The 18,148-nt window shown below is 43.1% G+C and overlaps 1 protein-coding gene across 1 annotated transcript in view; it reads right to left on the reverse strand.

Annotated features, from left to right (window-relative positions):
• Positions 1-613: 613 nt before the first annotated feature.
• Positions 614-18,148, reverse strand: part of Cbl (Cbl proto-oncogene) — a 48,855-nt gene continuing 31,320 nt past the window's right edge. The window contains exons 5-16 of the mRNA XM_090319343.1: positions 17,889-18,010; positions 16,328-16,465; positions 14,286-14,373; positions 13,825-13,956; positions 13,237-13,440; positions 9,192-9,323; positions 8,725-9,102; positions 6,295-6,389; positions 4,590-4,730; positions 3,902-3,996; positions 2,230-2,412; positions 614-1,611 (exon numbers count right to left, since the gene is read on the reverse strand). Of these exons, the coding sequence (XP_090175469.1) occupies positions 1,322-1,611; positions 2,230-2,412; positions 3,902-3,996; positions 4,590-4,730; positions 6,295-6,389; positions 8,725-9,102; positions 9,192-9,323; positions 13,237-13,440; positions 13,825-13,956; positions 14,286-14,373; positions 16,328-16,465; positions 17,889-18,010 (1,998 nt within the window). The 3' untranslated portion in view covers positions 614-1,321. The remainder of the gene's footprint in view (positions 1,612-2,229; positions 2,413-3,901; positions 3,997-4,589; positions 4,731-6,294; positions 6,390-8,724; positions 9,103-9,191; positions 9,324-13,236; positions 13,441-13,824; positions 13,957-14,285; positions 14,374-16,327; positions 16,466-17,888; positions 18,011-18,148) is intronic.

An 18,148-nucleotide genomic window follows, 5' to 3' on the forward strand; every position in this document is an offset into this window, starting at 1 on the left:
TAAGCACTCCATTCCCAAATACTTGGGCACAACAGAACCAAGTTCATGAACACTACCAATATACAGGAAAGGTACTAATTATCAGCAAAACATTGTTACCATGGGTGGTGCCCTATTCCTTATAAGCAAAGAAAATCCATTACTGAAACTCTACCTTGGCTTATGTTCAAAAGAATATACCATATAAACTAAAATTGATTTCCTGGGAATAAAAACTTTTATTGTCTATTCAGTGCATGTGAATCAAACTTCCTGAAAGTTTCATGGTACTCAGGTCAGAAAGTCACCCTGGAATCAATGTTCGTCCCTTCCCATTAAGTAGAAAGACTCATGACCTGCACCAAAACACACACCTGGCACCAAGGTAACAACTTCCCCAGATGATAACCCTGGGGATGACACGGAATGTATTTGAAGGCCTCTAACTCAAATTGGTCATTATGTGTTAGGATAATTCAAACATCTTATTTTTAACAAATTCAATGTTTCTATAAACTGCACTTTGGAATGACCAGTGTTAGTTGCGTCAAACATGACTAACAAGAGAGCAACAGCATTTTCCCTTTCATCTAGCTCTAAAAGAAACCAATAATATCACACATCATAGAGAGTATCTAATAAACTGCTTGACTTTATAGTAAGACTGGTCACAATGAGATAGCAAGCCCACTGCCAATAACAGAACACCTGGAGGAGGAAACAGATAAGGGAAAGAACAGAGGAGGAAGGTGTTCTCAACATAAAAGACTTCCATTATGCATGTAATAATCCAAGCCCAAGAGGAGTGTTGAAAGCTGTAATACACACGAGGGTTAGGTGCAATACCACAGGAGATGGAAGTCTTTAAAGATTCCTTCCTGAACCTTTTGTGCTATTCCCCATCTGGGATTAACACACACAGCAGGATAATCTTATAGGACATATACAATCACAGAGACAGACAGACAGACAGACACACACACACACACACACACATCATCACATCCCTAACTCAGAAGAGCCTCAAGTTCTCAATTAGAGTTTACAAAACAATGCTTGCTCTGCTGCTTTGGGCCAGCTCCCCAGCAATAAAAATCCACTCCATTCTCTCTCCAAGCAGGGACCAAAGGACATCTGCAAATATATTCTCAAGACTGATACAACAAAACACTAGCTGCTCCATTTTCATTCCACTGCTTTGAAATCTTGGAACCATGGGCATCATGTGATCCCAGTAGAGATGGCAGGACCTCACCGAAGTCCCCAAAGAAACCTCTGCCCTCCTTGGTGCTCCTTGAGCCTGGCTTACGGGTCCTCTGAAGCCACGCGAGGGAGAGATGTGCTAGGTGGCTACATGAGCAGGAGACGAAATAGAAACAAATTCCCGGAGGATGTTTTTGGCCATTTCGATGTTGTTGTGAGCAATGACCAAAGCTTTCTGAATGTCCTGGTAGGAGTAGCCCTGACTCATGAGGCTCTCGATCTCACTGGAGAGCTGTGGCGAGGGGGCAGTGTTAGCAGCAGCAGTGGCACCACCACCTTGTTGACAGCTGCTTGCTTTCCGTTCAGAGTTGATTCTCCGAGGGAATGGTTTAGGGGGCCGCTCAGGAACTTGGGAGCCCTCAGAGAAGTCTAGAAAAAATAGGGGGAAAAATTTGCAAGTCTGGGGAAATCTTCACTTCATGAAGTAACAGTAATTAGAACAGTGTACTAACAAGATATTACTGAATTCCTGTCAGTTGCAGGTCTGTGTTCCTATATCACAAAAGGCTTAACTTTATTTACTGACTCGTTATGCTAGGAGGGAACCCAGCCGCTCTAACAAATGAGCTAAATGACCATCTTGAAAGGCAGGATTGGGGATCTCGTTTCCTTATTAAACTATCTCCTAAATGAAGCGCACCTTCCTTCCAGTGGGACGAGGCCCAGAAAGAAGGAACAGAGATCTGAACTATCAAACTTAATTCTCATTGTCACAAGGCAACCTGAAAGAACTAGAAACTCTACCTTCCCTTTAGCACTGAGGATCCATAGTTATTTCTAAGTTAGGCAAAGCCTCAAAAATCTGACTATAGACTGATTTTTAAATTTGAGACTTTGGACCACTTTCCTTCCATTTAGATACACAGTACAGCATACACAGTTTACTACTATCTCCCACTGACCACCACCAGAGCTGGTTATGTGTTCCAGTAAAATAAAACTAGGAACCAGACAACAACACAGAACAAAGTAAGCCCAGAGACTCACTTGTCATGGGATCCCCATCCAGAGATAACCAACCGAAGGAGGAGCTGGCATTAGAAATGTCTGAGAGCGTTCGGCGGGCCAGCACAGCGGGCACGGGAGGTTTAGGGACATCATACCCATCATCCTCATTTTCTGGCTCTTCAGGGCCAGTGTTGGTGTGGGCTGCAGCCAAATTCCCTTCACCTGGAAAAAAGTTGGCAGTTATTGTCTTCTCCTGCCCCTAGGGGCACCCATTCATTCATGCACACAACCATTCATTTTGTTTGACAGTCACTCCCTGTCTGCCATGAAGCTCTGTGGACAGCCAGGAGTCTGGCCTAGTGGTGCTTGCCTAGCATGCATGAAGACCCAGGTTTGATTCCTTGGTTCCACATACATAGAAAAAAACCCTGAAGTGGTGCGGTGGCTCAAGTGGTATCGGACTAGGCCTTGAGAAAGCCCAAGGGCAGTGCTCTGAGTTCAAGCCCCAGGACTGGCAAAAACAGAAAGAAATCATCTGCCCCAATCCCGCAGCTGTGCTATAGAACAGGTCAAAAGATTACTTTGCCAAGGTTAATAGCCACTGATGCCCAACTCTGAAACTGCCATTTCTTTTAAATCATTGCTATCTGCATTTCATCTTGGATAAGCCAAGGCTCCTTTGTGTGAAGACTTCTTGAGCTTTCAACTCAAGATAAGTAGTTAACATGGGAATTGAGTGTTTATCACTCACATACAAAAGAATTTTATCAGCTGGGCGCAGTGGTTCACGTCTGTAATCCTAGCTACTCAGAAGGCTGAGATCTGAGGATTGCAGTTCAAAGCCAGCCTGGGCACTAAAGACTGTGAGACTCTTATCTCCAATTAACCACCAGATAACAGGAAGTGGCACTGTGGCTCAAGGGGCTTGAGCTGAAGAGCTCAGGGACAGCACTCAAGCCGAAGCCCCATAACTGACTCCCCACCCCTGCCCCCCACCAAAAAAAAGAATTTCATCAATGCAGTGGGAATAAAATGGAGTTGCCAACATCACAGGTCTGGCCATATAAAAGAATGTCTCTAGGCCCTGGAATGATGGGAAAGGACCTAGTTGTTTGCCTATGAATCAAAGATGTTGCCAAGTAGTATTAGAAATAATTTTCTCCTTAGGTCAAGCTATCTCCGCCAAGTGTTCCAAGGTAAGCCCTATCATGTATCAATGATTTTCTTCTTTTGCTATCTCCCTCCACACTTCTGTGGTACTAGGGTTTGAACTCTAGGATTCACTCTTGCTAGGTTGATGATTTTACTTGAGTCATACTTCTAGCCCCTTTTATTTTCTTTGTGCTGGTTCTGGGACTTGAACTAAGGGCCTGGGTACTGTCCCTGAGTCTTTTCGCTTAAGGTTAGCACTATAGCTCAACTTCTGTGGGGTTTTTTGGTGATTAACTGGAGGTAAGAGTCTCATAGACTGAGGTGGCTTCAAACTTCAATCTTCAGATCTCAGCCTCCTAAGTAGCTAAGACTACAGGCATGAGCCACCAGTGCCCGCCTTTCTCTTTCTATGTAGCCCATACTAGACTCAAAGTTCCAATGCAGTCCAGGCCAGACACAAGTTCACTCTCTTTCTGCCTTACTATTCCATATGCTGGGATTAAAAGCACACACCATCATGCCAGGCACGTCCATTTCTAACAGCAGAGAGGCTACTCACCAAAGGTGTTTTCGGTGACAGATGGCGCCTGAGACTGAATATTATACATAGCTTCATAAGTACAGCTATCAGTCTGCTGGTCACAATCACACGCTCTGAACCAGAGGGAAAGAAGCACAATGACCTTTGAAAACAATCGTTACCAGCAAACTCATGAAGACCTATCTGTTCACAACTACTTTAAGATCATGATCTCTCCCCCTCCCCCACTCTCTCTCGTCAGTCCTAGGGAGTGAAATCAGGGCCTGGTCCTTGGACACTAGTGGCAGGCTAGCATTCTGCCACTTGAGCCACAGCGCTACTTCTGGCTTTTTCTGTGTATGTGGTTCTGGAGAATCGAACCCAGGGCTTTGTGTATGTTAGGTGAGCACGCTACCACTAGGCCATACTCTTGGTCCCAAGACCCTGATTTTCTTAATACACATTTTCTTCATGCCATTATCACTTATAAATGTTTTGAGATCAATGATGAACACGAGCATATTCAGAAGGTCACAGCAATGCTAAGTAACTGCTTTCAGGAGGTAATTGCTTGCAGCTACCAGAGCCTTCCACATTAGGGATTAGATTCAGATTCAGGCTGTAGTAACTAGTAACAGTATCTGCAAGCAGCAAGCCAAGCAGGTGAGGAATGTCATGTGAATAACCCACACAAAGGTATTTGCCCCGAAACAGGCGTGTCGTGTACCGTGCACACTGGGCTGTCTCCAGAGGCCATTTCAGCTCTGGCTTCTGAAGCCCTAGAGGTCTAGAGGAGGGAGTCATATACTCGGTGTCCTCTTCACCCTCACCCTGTTCCTCAGGTGGCAGTTTTGGCACTGGAAGAGGTCTAGAAAATGAAAGATATAATTAAGAGAAAAGGGATTCCGTTGGAAAACTTTCCATTGCAAATCAGGCAGCTTCAAAACAGATATAACTCAAAATGTGAGAGAGCAAAAAGTATATGTCACCTACACAACGTTTGAGGATTTAGGAAGAAGCACACCAAACACAAATCCCACTCTCATCTGATCAAAACTATAGCTATTCTGCTTGAGATGTGTCATAAAGAAGTGGGTCCCTGGTTCGTTACTCCCAACCTCCAGTACGCTTCCTTGTACTATCCCACTTCTAGTGCTAGCACTCAACTTTCATAAGAAACAGCAAGTAGCTTTCTGATATATGTTAGAAATATATAACAAATTCCAACTCTAAAATTGATGCATTTTCATATATTACACTAGTGTATAAAGGTTTTTTTTTTGTAGGGGTCATGAGGCTTGAACTCGGCCGGCACTGTCCCTGAGCTCTTCAGCTCAAGGCTACCGACTTCCCCTTGAGCCAAGCCCCACTTCCCACTTCCCATTTTCTAGAGGTTAATTGGAGATAAGAGTCTCGGGTTCTTTTGTGCCCTTGTGCCCGGGCTGGATGGATTTGAACCTGGATGGATTTGAACCTTGATCCTAGGACCTCAGCCCCCAGAGTAGCAAGGATTATAGGTGTGAGCCACCACCACACCACCACACCCGGCTTGTGTGAGATTCTTTTTTTTTTTTTTTTTTGGCCAGTCTTGGGCTTGAGCTCAGGGCCTGAGCACTGTCCTTGGACTTTCTCAAGGCTAGAGCTCTACCACTTGAGCCTCAGCACCACTTCCGGCTTTTTTCTATATATGTGGTACCGAGGAATTGAACCCGGTCTTCGTGCATGCTAGGCAAGCACTTTAACCACTAGGCCAAACTCCTGGCCTTGTGTGAGATTCTTATGTACAATTAACTAGCAAAAAGTTGGAAGGGGAGGTGTGGCTCAAGACTTAGAGCTAGGATTACAGGCTGAGCCACAGCATCCTTGATTACTTTTTAACTCTTAGATTTTTCTTGTAAAACATGCTGAAGAGGCGGTGGTGGTGGCTCACACCTGTAATCCTAGCTACCCAGGAGGCTGAGATCTAAGGATCATGGTTCAAAGCTATACTTGGCACTAAAGTACATGAGACTCTTATCTCCAATTAATTACCAGAAAACCAGAAGGAGCGCTGTGGCTCAAGGGGTAGAGTGGTAACCTTGAGCTAAAGAGCTCAGGAACAGTGAGCACCCAGGCTGAGTTCAAGCCCCACAACGAAAAAAAAAAAAAAAGTAACCAATTCTGGGACTAGCTGGACTAGCTCTCCTAGGATTTCCAAGAATTGGGGACAGAGTTAGTGCTAGGGATCGATCATCGGATTTCTACACATGCCAGACAAGTTCTCCATCACTAAGCTATTCCTCTAGGCCCTAATTTTTAGAAATAGACAAGCACAAGTGTGAAGTCAGTCTGGACTACTCAGTGAGATCTTGTCCTCGCCATCCCATCCTCCACCCCACCCTACCCCAAAAGTACCAACTCCATCAAATAAAATATAGCTTTAGTTTACTTACCTAGCTGCCAGAGAATAAATAGCATTAGCCGAAGAAGAAGGTTTGATTTTGGGCTGCTCACATTCTGGGCCTGCTAATGAGCCACTATTCATATTCTGGAATGAAAAGTGTTGAAAAGATGCCACAGCTAAGTATCTCCTTTACTAAACCAATTCAGAATCACAATGATACTAATATACACAGTTCTCACACTGTCTAGGCAATGCCCAAGGATTACACATTTGACACAATCACAGCTGCTTTCAGGGTTAGACAGAAAAGGCCAGGGTTAGCCAGGCATGATGGCTCACGCTTGTAATCCTAGCTACTCAGGAGTCTGAAATCTGAGTACTGAGGTTCAAAGCCAGCCCAGGGATTAAGTCCATGAGACTCATCTCCAATTAACCACTAGAAAACCTGTGGTTCAAGGAGTAGGGCAGTAGCCTTGAGCAGAAGAGCTCAGGGACAGCACCAGGCCCAGAGTTCAAGCCCCATGACCGCCTCACACACGCACCCCCCCCCCCAAAAAAAAGAAAGAAAACTGAATCATTTAGACTATTCAGACTAGTCTAAATTAGTCTAGACTAGTGCCATTTTCTGGATAAAATATGGCCAAATTCAAACTCAAAATGGTTATTTTGTACTGAAGTCACCTGAAAGTCAGACATATCCACTTTCACTAGATGCCACTGAAGTGTACAACCAAGAAATATTTAGCTGGATGCCATCATATTCCTCATCTTTCTCCATCTCCTTCTTAGATTTCTTCTCTTTACTAATTGTTAGTTCTAGCTCAAATCCAACATGTCTCTAAGTAAACAAGGTTTACAAGATCTGTGTGCGTGTTTGTGCCTGTGTTTATGTGTGTGTGATCTATTCTCATTTTTTTTCTACTTACTGTTTCTGAGCCTTATCTGGTTCCACCTAATCTAGATGCCCATTTCTGCTCAGAGAAACAACTCTCCCACTTGCTTATTACTTGACGCTAGCTCCAGTACATCCCCCTCTACAATTTCTCAACTCAACCTCTCCCAAATTCATTTCTTTCCTTTTTATTTTGGAATGGTTCTTGACTGATCACATAGCTTGCTCAACCAACAGCTGCTTCAGGATCTTGGCTGAAAACTGTATTCCATCCCTTTCAGAACTGTCTGCCTCAACTCCAGCTCTTCTATACCCTTCTTTTTAAGCTGTTTTTCTCCACTATACTTACCACTACAAACATATATATTTACTTACTTAATGTTCTTTCTACTTCCATCAGAATATAGTTTGTGAAGCAAAACTTTTGGTGAGTACTCAAATGAAGCAACAAGTAATATTCCTTTCTTATACCCACTCTGATCCCTTGTTGCAAGTATAGACAAAGGACCATTAATCTGTATTTTTCAATCTACTATCTTTCTAATCTATCCTGCATACTGGTAGATTAATCTCTTTAATGCTTCATTTTGGTCATGTCATTCTACTAATTTAAAACCAGGAGTTTGGCCTAGTGGTAGAGTGCTTGTCTAGCATGCACAAAGACCAGGGTTCCATTTCTCAGCACCACATACATAGAAAAAAGCTGAAAGTGGTGGTGTGGCTCAAGGGTAGAGTTATAGCCTTGAGAAAAGTCCAAGGACAGTGCTCAGGCCCTGAGTTCAAGCCCCACAACTGGGAAAAAAAAAAAACTTCGGAGTTTTGCTCATTTTCTACTGAATAAACTCAACCTTCCTGGAGGAATACTGAAGGTGTTAAGGCCCTTTTTGTGGCTCTGATATACCCTAAAGCTATGTATGATCTTTAATACTCCCACTCATGCCTTAGGCATGGAATAACTATGTATGTTCTTTTTCTGGCGGGGAAAAAAAAAAGAGACCTAAACATCCACTTTCTGCATCGTTCAAAGAATATTTCAGAATCAGATGCCACTTTCTACAAAGCCTTCATGACTGTACTAGCTGGAAAAAGTCTCTCCTTTCTCTAAACCTTAAAAGGAACTTCTAGTAGCCAAGTGTTAAAGGCTCATGCCTATAATCCTAGCTACTCAGGAGGCTGAGAACTGAGGATTGTGGTTCAAGGACAGCCCTGGCAGGAAAGCCCAGAGATTCTTATCTCCAATTAACCACCAGAAAACCAGAAGTGCTGCTATGGCTCAAAGTGGTAGAACACTAATCTGAGCTGAAGAGCTCAGGGACAGTGCCCAGAACCAGAGTTCAAGCCCCCTAACTGCCTAAATGGGGAGGGGGGAGAGGGGGGACATGAGGGCCAACACTTTGCCCCACAGCCAGGCATAATAGTACAAACCTCAATCCTATCTGCTCATATTCATCTCATTCGGTTATTACAATAATTTTATTTTGACTTGTTTATTTTGCCTCCTTAAACATTCCCTAGAAAAACCTCTGACCCATCAAACCTGTCCACAAATACTTAATAGGCTAAATTAACTTCAAAACTAGAGCTCACCATGGAGGTATCCAGACTGAACGTGCTTCCAAGCCTCGGCGCATCTGCTCTGGGCTCTACTTGTGAGGACAGTGAAAACGGAAGGGAGTGCCGATTGGTTAGTTCTCTTCCAGTCCAGGGATCACTGGGGCTTGGAGTAGCTACTGGTACTTTGGGGATTGGCCGGGACAGCCATGAGTCCCCAAGGCGGCTGGAGGGGACAGGGGGCAGTTTGTCCCTGGATGGACAATCGCCTGGTGTACAGGGTAGGGGGCGTCTCTGAGGCCGGGTTTCTGTTCCAACTGAATATGGCCGGTCCGGAGGTGGGGGTGGTGGAAGATCTCGAAGTGTAGGAGGTATTGGCAAAGGTTTGTCCTTATGAAGGGAGCCTGAAGCAGCCTGTGAAAACAAGATGGGAGAAATCAATTAACTGCCACTAAAACAAAACAAAAATCAGAAAACTGCACAAATGTATACTGCCACCTTACCTTGGAGCAAGTTGCTAAAGCAGAAGAGGTTGGAGGAACAGATACTCGCTGCTGAAGAAGGTCAAGTCGTGGTGGCACTGGAGGAAGGGAAGCTTGTGGGGCCATGGAGAATGGGGAAGGAGGTCTTTCTACCTAGAATCAATGGAATTTAACATGTTACTCTTGTGTAGTTGAAAAACTGGCATTTTCAATTCTTTTTTTTTGGGGGGGGGGTGGGGGCAGTCCTGGGGCTTGCCTGAGCACTGTCCCTGAGCTTTTTTGTGCTGAAGGCTAAGGCTCTACACTGGAGCCACTTCTGGCTTTTTCTGCTTATGTGGTACTGAGGAATCGAACTCAAGAGCTTCATGCATACTAGGTAAGCACTCTACCAAAGAGCTACATTCCCACCCCCCCCCTTTTTTTGTGTGGGTCATGGGGCTTGAACTTGGCCTGGGCACTGTCCCTCAGCTCTACAGCTTAAGGCTACTGCCCAACCCTTGAGCCAAGCCCCACTTCCTGTTTTCTAGAGGTTAACTGAAGATAAGAGTCTCAGGTTCTTTTGTGCCTGGGCTAGCTTTGAACCAGGATCCTCAGATCTTAGCCTCCTGACTAGCTAGGATTACAGGCGTGAACTACCACGCACAGCTCAATTCTTTTTAAAGCTGTAGATAGCAAATACTATGAAAGCAATGAATTGGAACAATTGGTGACAGGCCAAACTCAGGTTCAGGGTCACTCAGTTATGCAAACCAATCTGCAATCTCAGAAACTTCCAGTCCTGAACTATTTTTGTGTTACCATAAGAGGGCACTCTATCACAGATGGTAAGCTGTAGGCAGATGCATGCATAAAAGGAAAGCTATAAAAGCATCCTGAGCCAGGGTACAGTGGCTCATGCCTATAATCTTAGCTACTCAGGAGGCTGAGATCTGAGGATCAAGGTTCAAAGCCGCCCAGGCACAAAAGGACCTGAGACTCTTACCTCCAATTAACCTCTAAAAAATGGGAAGTGGGGTTTGGATCAAGTGTAGGGTGGTAGCCTTGAGCTGAAGAGCTCAGGGACAGTGCCTAAGGCCCATTTCAAGCCCCCACTAAATAAATGAATGAATGAATGAATGAATGAATGAATGAATGAATAAATAAATGCATCCTGGCTCTCCCTATACAACTAACATATGGCAATAAGAACCAACATCTTAGCTTACAATTTTAAAAATTATTACTATTTTCTAACTATTCTGAAAACATTTTTTGGGAGGGGCCAGTCCTGGGCTTAGGCTCAGGGCATGAACACTGTCCTTGGGTTTTCTCAAGGCTAGAGCTCTACCACTTAAGCCACAGAACCACAGAAACCACTTCTGGCTTTTTTCTATGTACGTGGGACTGAGGAAATCAAGCCTGGGTCTTTGTTCATGCTAGGCAAGTACTCTACCACTAGGCAAAACTACCAGCCCCTGAAAACAGATTTTAAAAATATGAACAATGTAAAATGAAAGAAGCAGATACTAACTTTCCAACAAGTTACCACTGGAAAAGTTACATGGGGTAAAACAAGGAAAGAGATCAAAGATGATAGTTCTTGAGCTGTTGTAATAACCCAAATGATAACTATGTGGTTACTATAATGACCCAAAGAGAAGAACAAGATTAAGAATATCACTGGAAAGTATCTTGAGTTCTTCCAAAGAAATAATAGCTCTAGAGATTACTATTTTTCTGGCAATGTGCATTTTATATGGAACAACTGGTACATATATATGTAACCTTTTCCTGTAACAAGCAAGGAATGACTGAAATAAACTTGCAGTAAACTGTCAAGAACTGCATAGATCAGGCACTGATGGCTCACATATGTAATACTAGCAACTCAAGAGCCTGAAATCTGAGGATGCTAGTTCAAAGGCAGCCCATACAGGAAATTTCCAGAGACTTTTTATCTTTTTGGTCGGTCTCGGGGCTTGGACTCTGGGCCTGGGCACTGTCCCTGAGCTCTTCAGCTCAAGGCTTCACCCTACCCCTTGAGCTACAGTCCTACTTCCCAGTTTTCTAGTGGTTAATTGGAAATAAGAGTCTCACAGTCTTTAGTGCCTGGGCTGGCTTTGAACACCACGATGCTCAGATCTCAGCCTCCTGAGTAGCTAGGATTACAGGCATGAGCCACCTCGCCCTACTTCCAGAGACTCTTACCATCCATTAACTATCAAAAAAGATGAAAAAAGAGCTGTGATTCAAGTGGTAGAGCACTAGTCTTGAGCAAAAAAACCTCAGGGACAATACCCAGGTTATGAGGTCAAGCCCCATGACCCAAATAAAAAGCAAAACAAAAACAAAAGGCTGGGAATATGGCTTATTGGTAGAGTGCTTGCCTAGCATGCATTAAGTCCTGGGTTCCATTCTTTACTACCACATAAACAGAAAAGCCAGAAGTAGCGTTGTTGCTCAAGTGGCACAGTGCTAGCCTTGAGCAAAAGAAGCTCAGGGACAGTATTGAGACCCTGAGTTTAAGCCCTTAGGACTGACCCCCCCCCAAAAAAAAGTGACTTGCAAAATACATCAATATGTTTAAGTCTGAAAATCATGTATCCCTCAAGAAGAAATTAAATAAAATATGAGATGGCCAAATCATCTTCTCTTCAGGTATTTATATATTCATAAAAGTTGGCTTTCAGGGCCGGGAGTTTGGCCTAGTGGTAGTGCTTGCCTAGCATGGACAAAGACCCGGGTTTGATTCCTTGGTACCACATACTTAGAAAAGGCCAAAAGTGGTGCTGAGGCTCAAGTGGTAGAGCTCTAGCCTTGAGAAAAATTCAAGGACAGTGCTCAGGCCCTGAGCTTAAACCCAGGACTGGCCAAAAAAAAAAAAGTTGGCTTTCAGCCAGGTGCCAGTGGCTCATGCCTGTAATCCTAGTTATTCAAGAGGCTAAGATCCAAAATCATGGTTCGAGCCAGCTTAGGCAGGAAAGTCATTGAGACTTTTATCTCCAATTAACTACCAGAAAACCAAAAGTACTGCTGTCACTCAAAGTATTAGAATGCTATCCTTGAGTGAAAAAGCCCTGGGTCAGTGCCGAGGTCCTGAGTTTATGCCCCACAGTTAATAAATTAATATACATAAAGTTGGTTTATTCTCTTTCAATTACTACTCACCTAGAGGAAATGCTAATTTCCTTTTTTGCCAGTCCTGGGCTAGTGCTCAGGGCTTGAGCACTTGGGCTTTCTCAAAGCCAGAGCTCTACCACTTGAACCACAGCACCACATCTAGCTTTTCTATGTATGTGATACCAAGGAGTTCAACCCAGGTCTTCATGCATGCTCGACAAGCACTCTAACCACTAGGCCAAACTCCTGGCCCGCTAATTTCCTTCTTCCAAATGCTTACACCACTTAAACAGTATATGTCTAACAATCTCAGGTAGCATTTGCTATATGTATCCGTGCTGAACAGTGTTCACCTATAATGTACATTCTCTTCTCAAATAACATTCTCTTCCCTGCAACTTGCCTGAGATATCTGAAATGTTACGTAACAGTCTATACTGAACTATTTATCTAAGGCAATAAGCAAGATCTTAGTTATTAAACATGTGAATACTTAAGAAAGCTAAAATAAATCAGACTGTAGTTGACAAATCAGTCTTCTGAATTTCTCTCTTTAGAAATATGGTGAATAATTTCCTGTGTAGATTGTCAATTATTTCCCCTATGGATATATTAATTTTAATTTTCTTTTGTAGTGTGGATGATCAACCTAGAGTTTCATCTAATCTAGTCAAGCACTTGACCACTGACCTACATTGTTAGCCCTTAAAAACATTTCAGTTGCCAGGTACGCGTGGCTCATGCCTGTAATCCTAGCTACTCAGAAGGCTAAAATCTGAAATCACAATTCAAATCCAGCTTGGGCAGGAGAGCCTGTGAGACTCTTTTCTCTAATTAACCACCAGAAAACCAGAAGCACACTAGCCTTGAGCTGAAGAGTTCAGGGATAGAGCCCAGGCCTAAGTTCAAGCCCCAAGGTGGTGGTGGTGGGCGGGGAAGGGTGGGGGTAGGGGTGAATCAGTCTTACTTTGGCTCCTGCCAATTCCTTCATCATGGACAGAGAATCATCAGCTCGTTCATCATCATCATCTTCATAATTTGGAGAAGGAGCTCCTTCTGCTCCTTGCCTCAGTAGACTGCCACTTCCTCTAGGATCGAATGGATCTACTACAATAGGCTCAGTACCTTTGATTTCACATCGGCAGAAAGGACAGCCTTGACCTTCTGATTCCTGCAGAGGACACAAATGACAATAACAGATATACTTAGAATCAAATTTCCTAGGCATAAAAATGAAATTAACAGGCTGGAAGTAGAAGCTCAGTGGGAGAGTATGTGTTCAGCATGTTCTAGGTCTTGGGATCAAACCTGAGAGAAGAAAAGGGGGGAGGGTGAAAAAAGAAGAAAAAAAAACAAAAGAATGAGAGAGGGAAAGAGGGAGAAAAGGAAGGAGGAGAGGAAGAGAAGGAAAGGAGGACAGGAATGAGGAAACAAGAAAGGTAGGGATGGAGGTAAGATTTTTAAACCAGACTACCCTTTATATCTGCAAAAAATATACAATACCCAACTCTTCCGTGAAATTATATAGCAGAGAAAACATGGTTTAGATCCATACCTGCCAGGATGTAAGGCAGGATGTGCACATGAGGTGTCCACAGGGCTCAATTTTTACATCTTTATCGTTTTCAGCACATATTTTACACAGTTGGAAGGTGGATCCCATCTCACAGTATAATTCATATTGTTCCTTTGATTTAAAAAATTGAGATCATTTAATACATGAATGAATCAATGACAGCAACTATAAACACTAATAAGAAAACTAAAGACTACTTTCTATACAAATTTTGTTCAGATAAAAATATCACAGCTCTGGTCATTGTATCTTTATGAAACTAGAAAGTATCCACTCCTGTTCCTATTTTAAGTCGCTCAATTTAAAAGAAGCCCCCAACCCCCCCCACACACAAAGCCAATGGTTTAGAATGAGAATTCCAATAACCGACCTTACATTCTGTAAAATATATCCAATAGTTTGGCTCTAGTGATATGGCCATAATGTAATGCAAAATTCACCTGTGTCACTTTGATGTGATCCTGGGGAGTTGGTTCACACAAGCCTGTCAGGTCAGGATTCTGATTTCTTCCATCAGGAAACAAATAGCTAGAAAAAGAGTGAGTAACCTTGAAATTCTATTAACACCAATTTATAAATGCTTACTAATATAGACAAATGATATCTAACACATCTAAAATATATAAAGTAAAGCAAAACTACCTTGGGAAACTACCATGGGCTTTCAACTCAGGGCCTGAGCACTGTCCTTGGGCTTTCTCAAGGCTAGTGTGGTCTGCCACTTGAGGTACAGTACCACTTCTGACTCTTTCTATGTATGTGGAACCCAGGAATCGAATCCAGGTCTTTGTGCATGCTAGGCACAAACTCCTAGCCCTGTTTACAAACTCCTAGCCCTGTTTCTGAGCTTTTTCACTCAAGGATAGCACTTTACCCCTTTGAGCTCACAGCACCACTTCAATTTTCTAGTGATTAATTGGAGATAAAACTTTCCTGCCTGAGCTGGCTTTGAACTGTGATCCTCTTATCTCAATAGTAGCTTATCTCTTTAGTAGCTAAGATTACAGGCATGAGCCACTAGGGCCCAGTGCAACCCCTAATTTCAATGGATGAAACGGATGATAATAAACTACAAATTCTTAATTTAAGCTTCATTTGGTGGTATGGAATTTTTTGTTTCATTCTGTTAAGAAAGGGTCATGGTATGTAGTGGCTCCCAGCTGACCCTGAACTCAAGATCCTCTCTCCAGCTTTAGCCTTCAAAATGCTAGGATTACAGGCATGCTCTAGCATCCCATGTTGCTAACACGTTTTTTGTTGTTGTCTGTTGTGGGGCTTAAAATTCAGGGCTTGGGTGCTGACCCTGAGTGCTTTTGCTCAAGGCTAACACTCTACTACTTTGAGCCACACAGCTCTACTTCAGGTTTTTTTTGAGTGGTTAATTGGAGGTAAGAGTCTCACAGGGACTTTTCTGAATGGGCTGGCTTCAGACCACAACCCTCAGATCTCAGTCTCCTGGGTCTCAGCAGGATGACAGGTGTGAGCTCCCAGCTCCCAGCTCCCAGATTAAAGGTAATATGATGACAAGAGCAAATTAAGCCTCTAGCGTATAACTGCTCTGACAGTTGAGGCAGTACCTGTTCAGCTCCAATTCAACTATAGAAGACGTAAGACAAAATGATTTTCTTAATCATTTTAAAACAAAAACCAGGGCTGGGAGTTTGGCCTAGTGGTTAAAGTGCTTGCCTAGCATGCATGAAGACCCGGGTTCAATTCCTTGGTACCACATACATAGAAAAAAGCCAGAAGTGGTGTTGAGGCTCAAGTGGTAGAGCTCTAGCCTTGAGAAATTCCAAGGACATTGCTCAGGCCCTGAGCTCAAGCCCAGGACTGGCAAAAATAAATAAATAAATAAAAATAAAACAAAAGCCAGTTTTCTGATCAGTTATATTTCCAATGCTTGCTGATTGATAATTGGAATTTTTACTTGAACAGCAACTCTGGAATCAATAAAAACTTAAGGCAGGGCGCAGTGGCTCATGCCTGTAATCCTAGCTACTCAGGAGGCTGAGATTTGAAGATCATGGTTCAAAGCCAGCCAGCGCACTAAAGTCCATAAGACTCGTATCTCCAATTAACCACCAGAAAACCAGAAGTGGCACTGTGGCTGGAGGGGTAAAGCTGCTCAACCTAAATGAAACTAAGATGAATGTCACTGAAACCTCCTATCGCTAGGAACATCCAACCACTCTCAGGTCAATTAATACCTGGTAAAATTTCCTAGTAACTTGAAACTAAGTTAATAATTTGGAAAAGTAGAAAGATAAAATGTACTCATGACAGTAACTAAAGCAACAGAGAAAAACAATTTCCCTTCCAGAATCCCTATCAAATAAAGCTGAATGTGCTATAGACCCTGAAGACCAATTCAATGCACCCTGTTAATTCTTATCTGACTAACCAAATAAAGTCATTAATCATGAAGTGCTAGAGCCTCTAAATCTCCAGACTCTTGCAGAAGACAATAAGCAATGGTACTCACAAGCCTTCCCTGAAGCCATCAATCAGTGCTTGGAAGAGAGGTTTGTTGTGAGGGATTGTCTGGAGAATGTTCCCATCTGCAGTGACATATCCAATAGCCCACTGACCCAAACGAGTACAGCTCAGCCGGAAGATGTAACTGAGAACATTAACAGAAGTTTTAATGTATTTGCTGGTATTAGATGAGAAAAAGATAAAAAACTGACAGAACCATCAAAAGTCACTTCTTGCCAAGTGCTATAATCCAGCTACTCAGGAGGCTGAGATCTGAGGATTGAAGTTCAAAGCCAGCCTAAGCAGAAAAATCTGTGAGACTCTTTATCTCCAATTAACCACACAATTACTTGAAGTGGTCCAGGCATAATGGCTCATGCCTCTAATCCTAGCTACTCCAGAGGCTGAGATCTGAGGAGGCTGAGATCTGAGGGTCTCAGTTCAAAGCCAGCCCAGGGCACTAAAGTCGTCTGTGAGACTTTATCTCCAATTAATCACTAGAAAACGGGAAATGGAGCTGTGGCTCCACGGGTAGGGTGGTAGCCTTGAGCTGAAGAGTGCGGGCACAGCGCCCAGGCCCAGATTTCAAGCCCCATGACCCATGAGGGGTGGGGGACAAACTAAGTGGAAGTGAGGCTCCAAGTGGTATCGCTGGGCAAGAGAGCTCTCAGGGACAGAGCTTAAGCCATGAGATAAAGCTCCACAAAAAGGGGGAAAAAAAGTCACTGCAACAGGCTGAACGTAAGAGTTTAGGGGAGATTATATGGGCTCAAATTTCTACAGGTGTGGTTCTTTTCTTTTCTGTGTGTCAGTCTTGGGGCTTGAACTTGAGGCCTGGTGCTGTTCCTGAGCTCTTAAGGCAAAAGCTCTACCACTTAGCCACAGTGCTATTTCTGTTTTTCTGGAGATTAACTAGAGATTAAAAACCTACCTGGTTGGCTTTGAACTGTGATCACCTCAGCTTCCTGAGTAGCTAGGATTTACAGGCATGATCCATTAGTGCCTACATACCAACCTACCTACCTCCCTTCCTTCCTTTCAAAAAAGTATCCTGGTAATCTCAAATATTCTCTTGCCTCAGCCTCTCTAGTGCTGGGACTACAGGCATGTAATGCTGCACCCAGCATAACCTCATTTTGAGTGCAGTTTGTGCTAGCACTGGGGCTTGGACTCACTTCTCAGCTTCCTTGTTTGGCTGTGTACGATTACTTAAGCCTAGTTTTGCTGGTTAACCAGAAAAAGAGAGTCTTGTGGATTTCCTACCCCAGCTGGCTTCAAATTAAGATTGTCTAGATCTCAGCCTCTTAAATATCTAAGAGTACAGCCGTGAGCCAAAATGTAAACCCAGCTATAAACATCATTTTAAAGTGGCCTTAAAGTACTTATCAAATTACAGAATTTGAGTGAGCAATGTCTCTGATAAGACATTATACTACGAAATCTTAACCACTAAAAATCAAATACAACGCCAGCAGAAAGGAATAAAAATAAAAAACAAAACAATAACAACAAAACACTCTAGCAGGAGACAAGAAAAAAAGTTGAGAATTTTGCTTCCCAACACTAACCTGCCAGGTTTGTGAATGAATTTCTGGAGCCGAGCTTTCACTTCATCATATGTTAGAAAAGCCATGTAGCCAGGGTGAGTTACAGCAAGGCTGTTCCAATTTCTGAGCAAAGAGGACCAGGGCTAAAGAAACAAAAGATCAACCACAGACCATTTGCCCCAAAATAGTCAATCAGCCTGAGAGCAATGAAGAGCACAAAAGACAACTCTAAGTTTCAATTTTATGTTCTCAATTTATTATCATGAATTCTCAATTATATT

This window comes from Megascapheus bottae, chromosome 27 (genome assembly GCF_031878675.1).
Source record: "Megascapheus bottae isolate mThoBot1 chromosome 27, mThoBot2.hap1, whole genome shotgun sequence".
In the NCBI taxonomy this organism is placed as follows: Eukaryota; Metazoa; Chordata; class Mammalia; order Rodentia; family Geomyidae; genus Megascapheus; species Megascapheus bottae.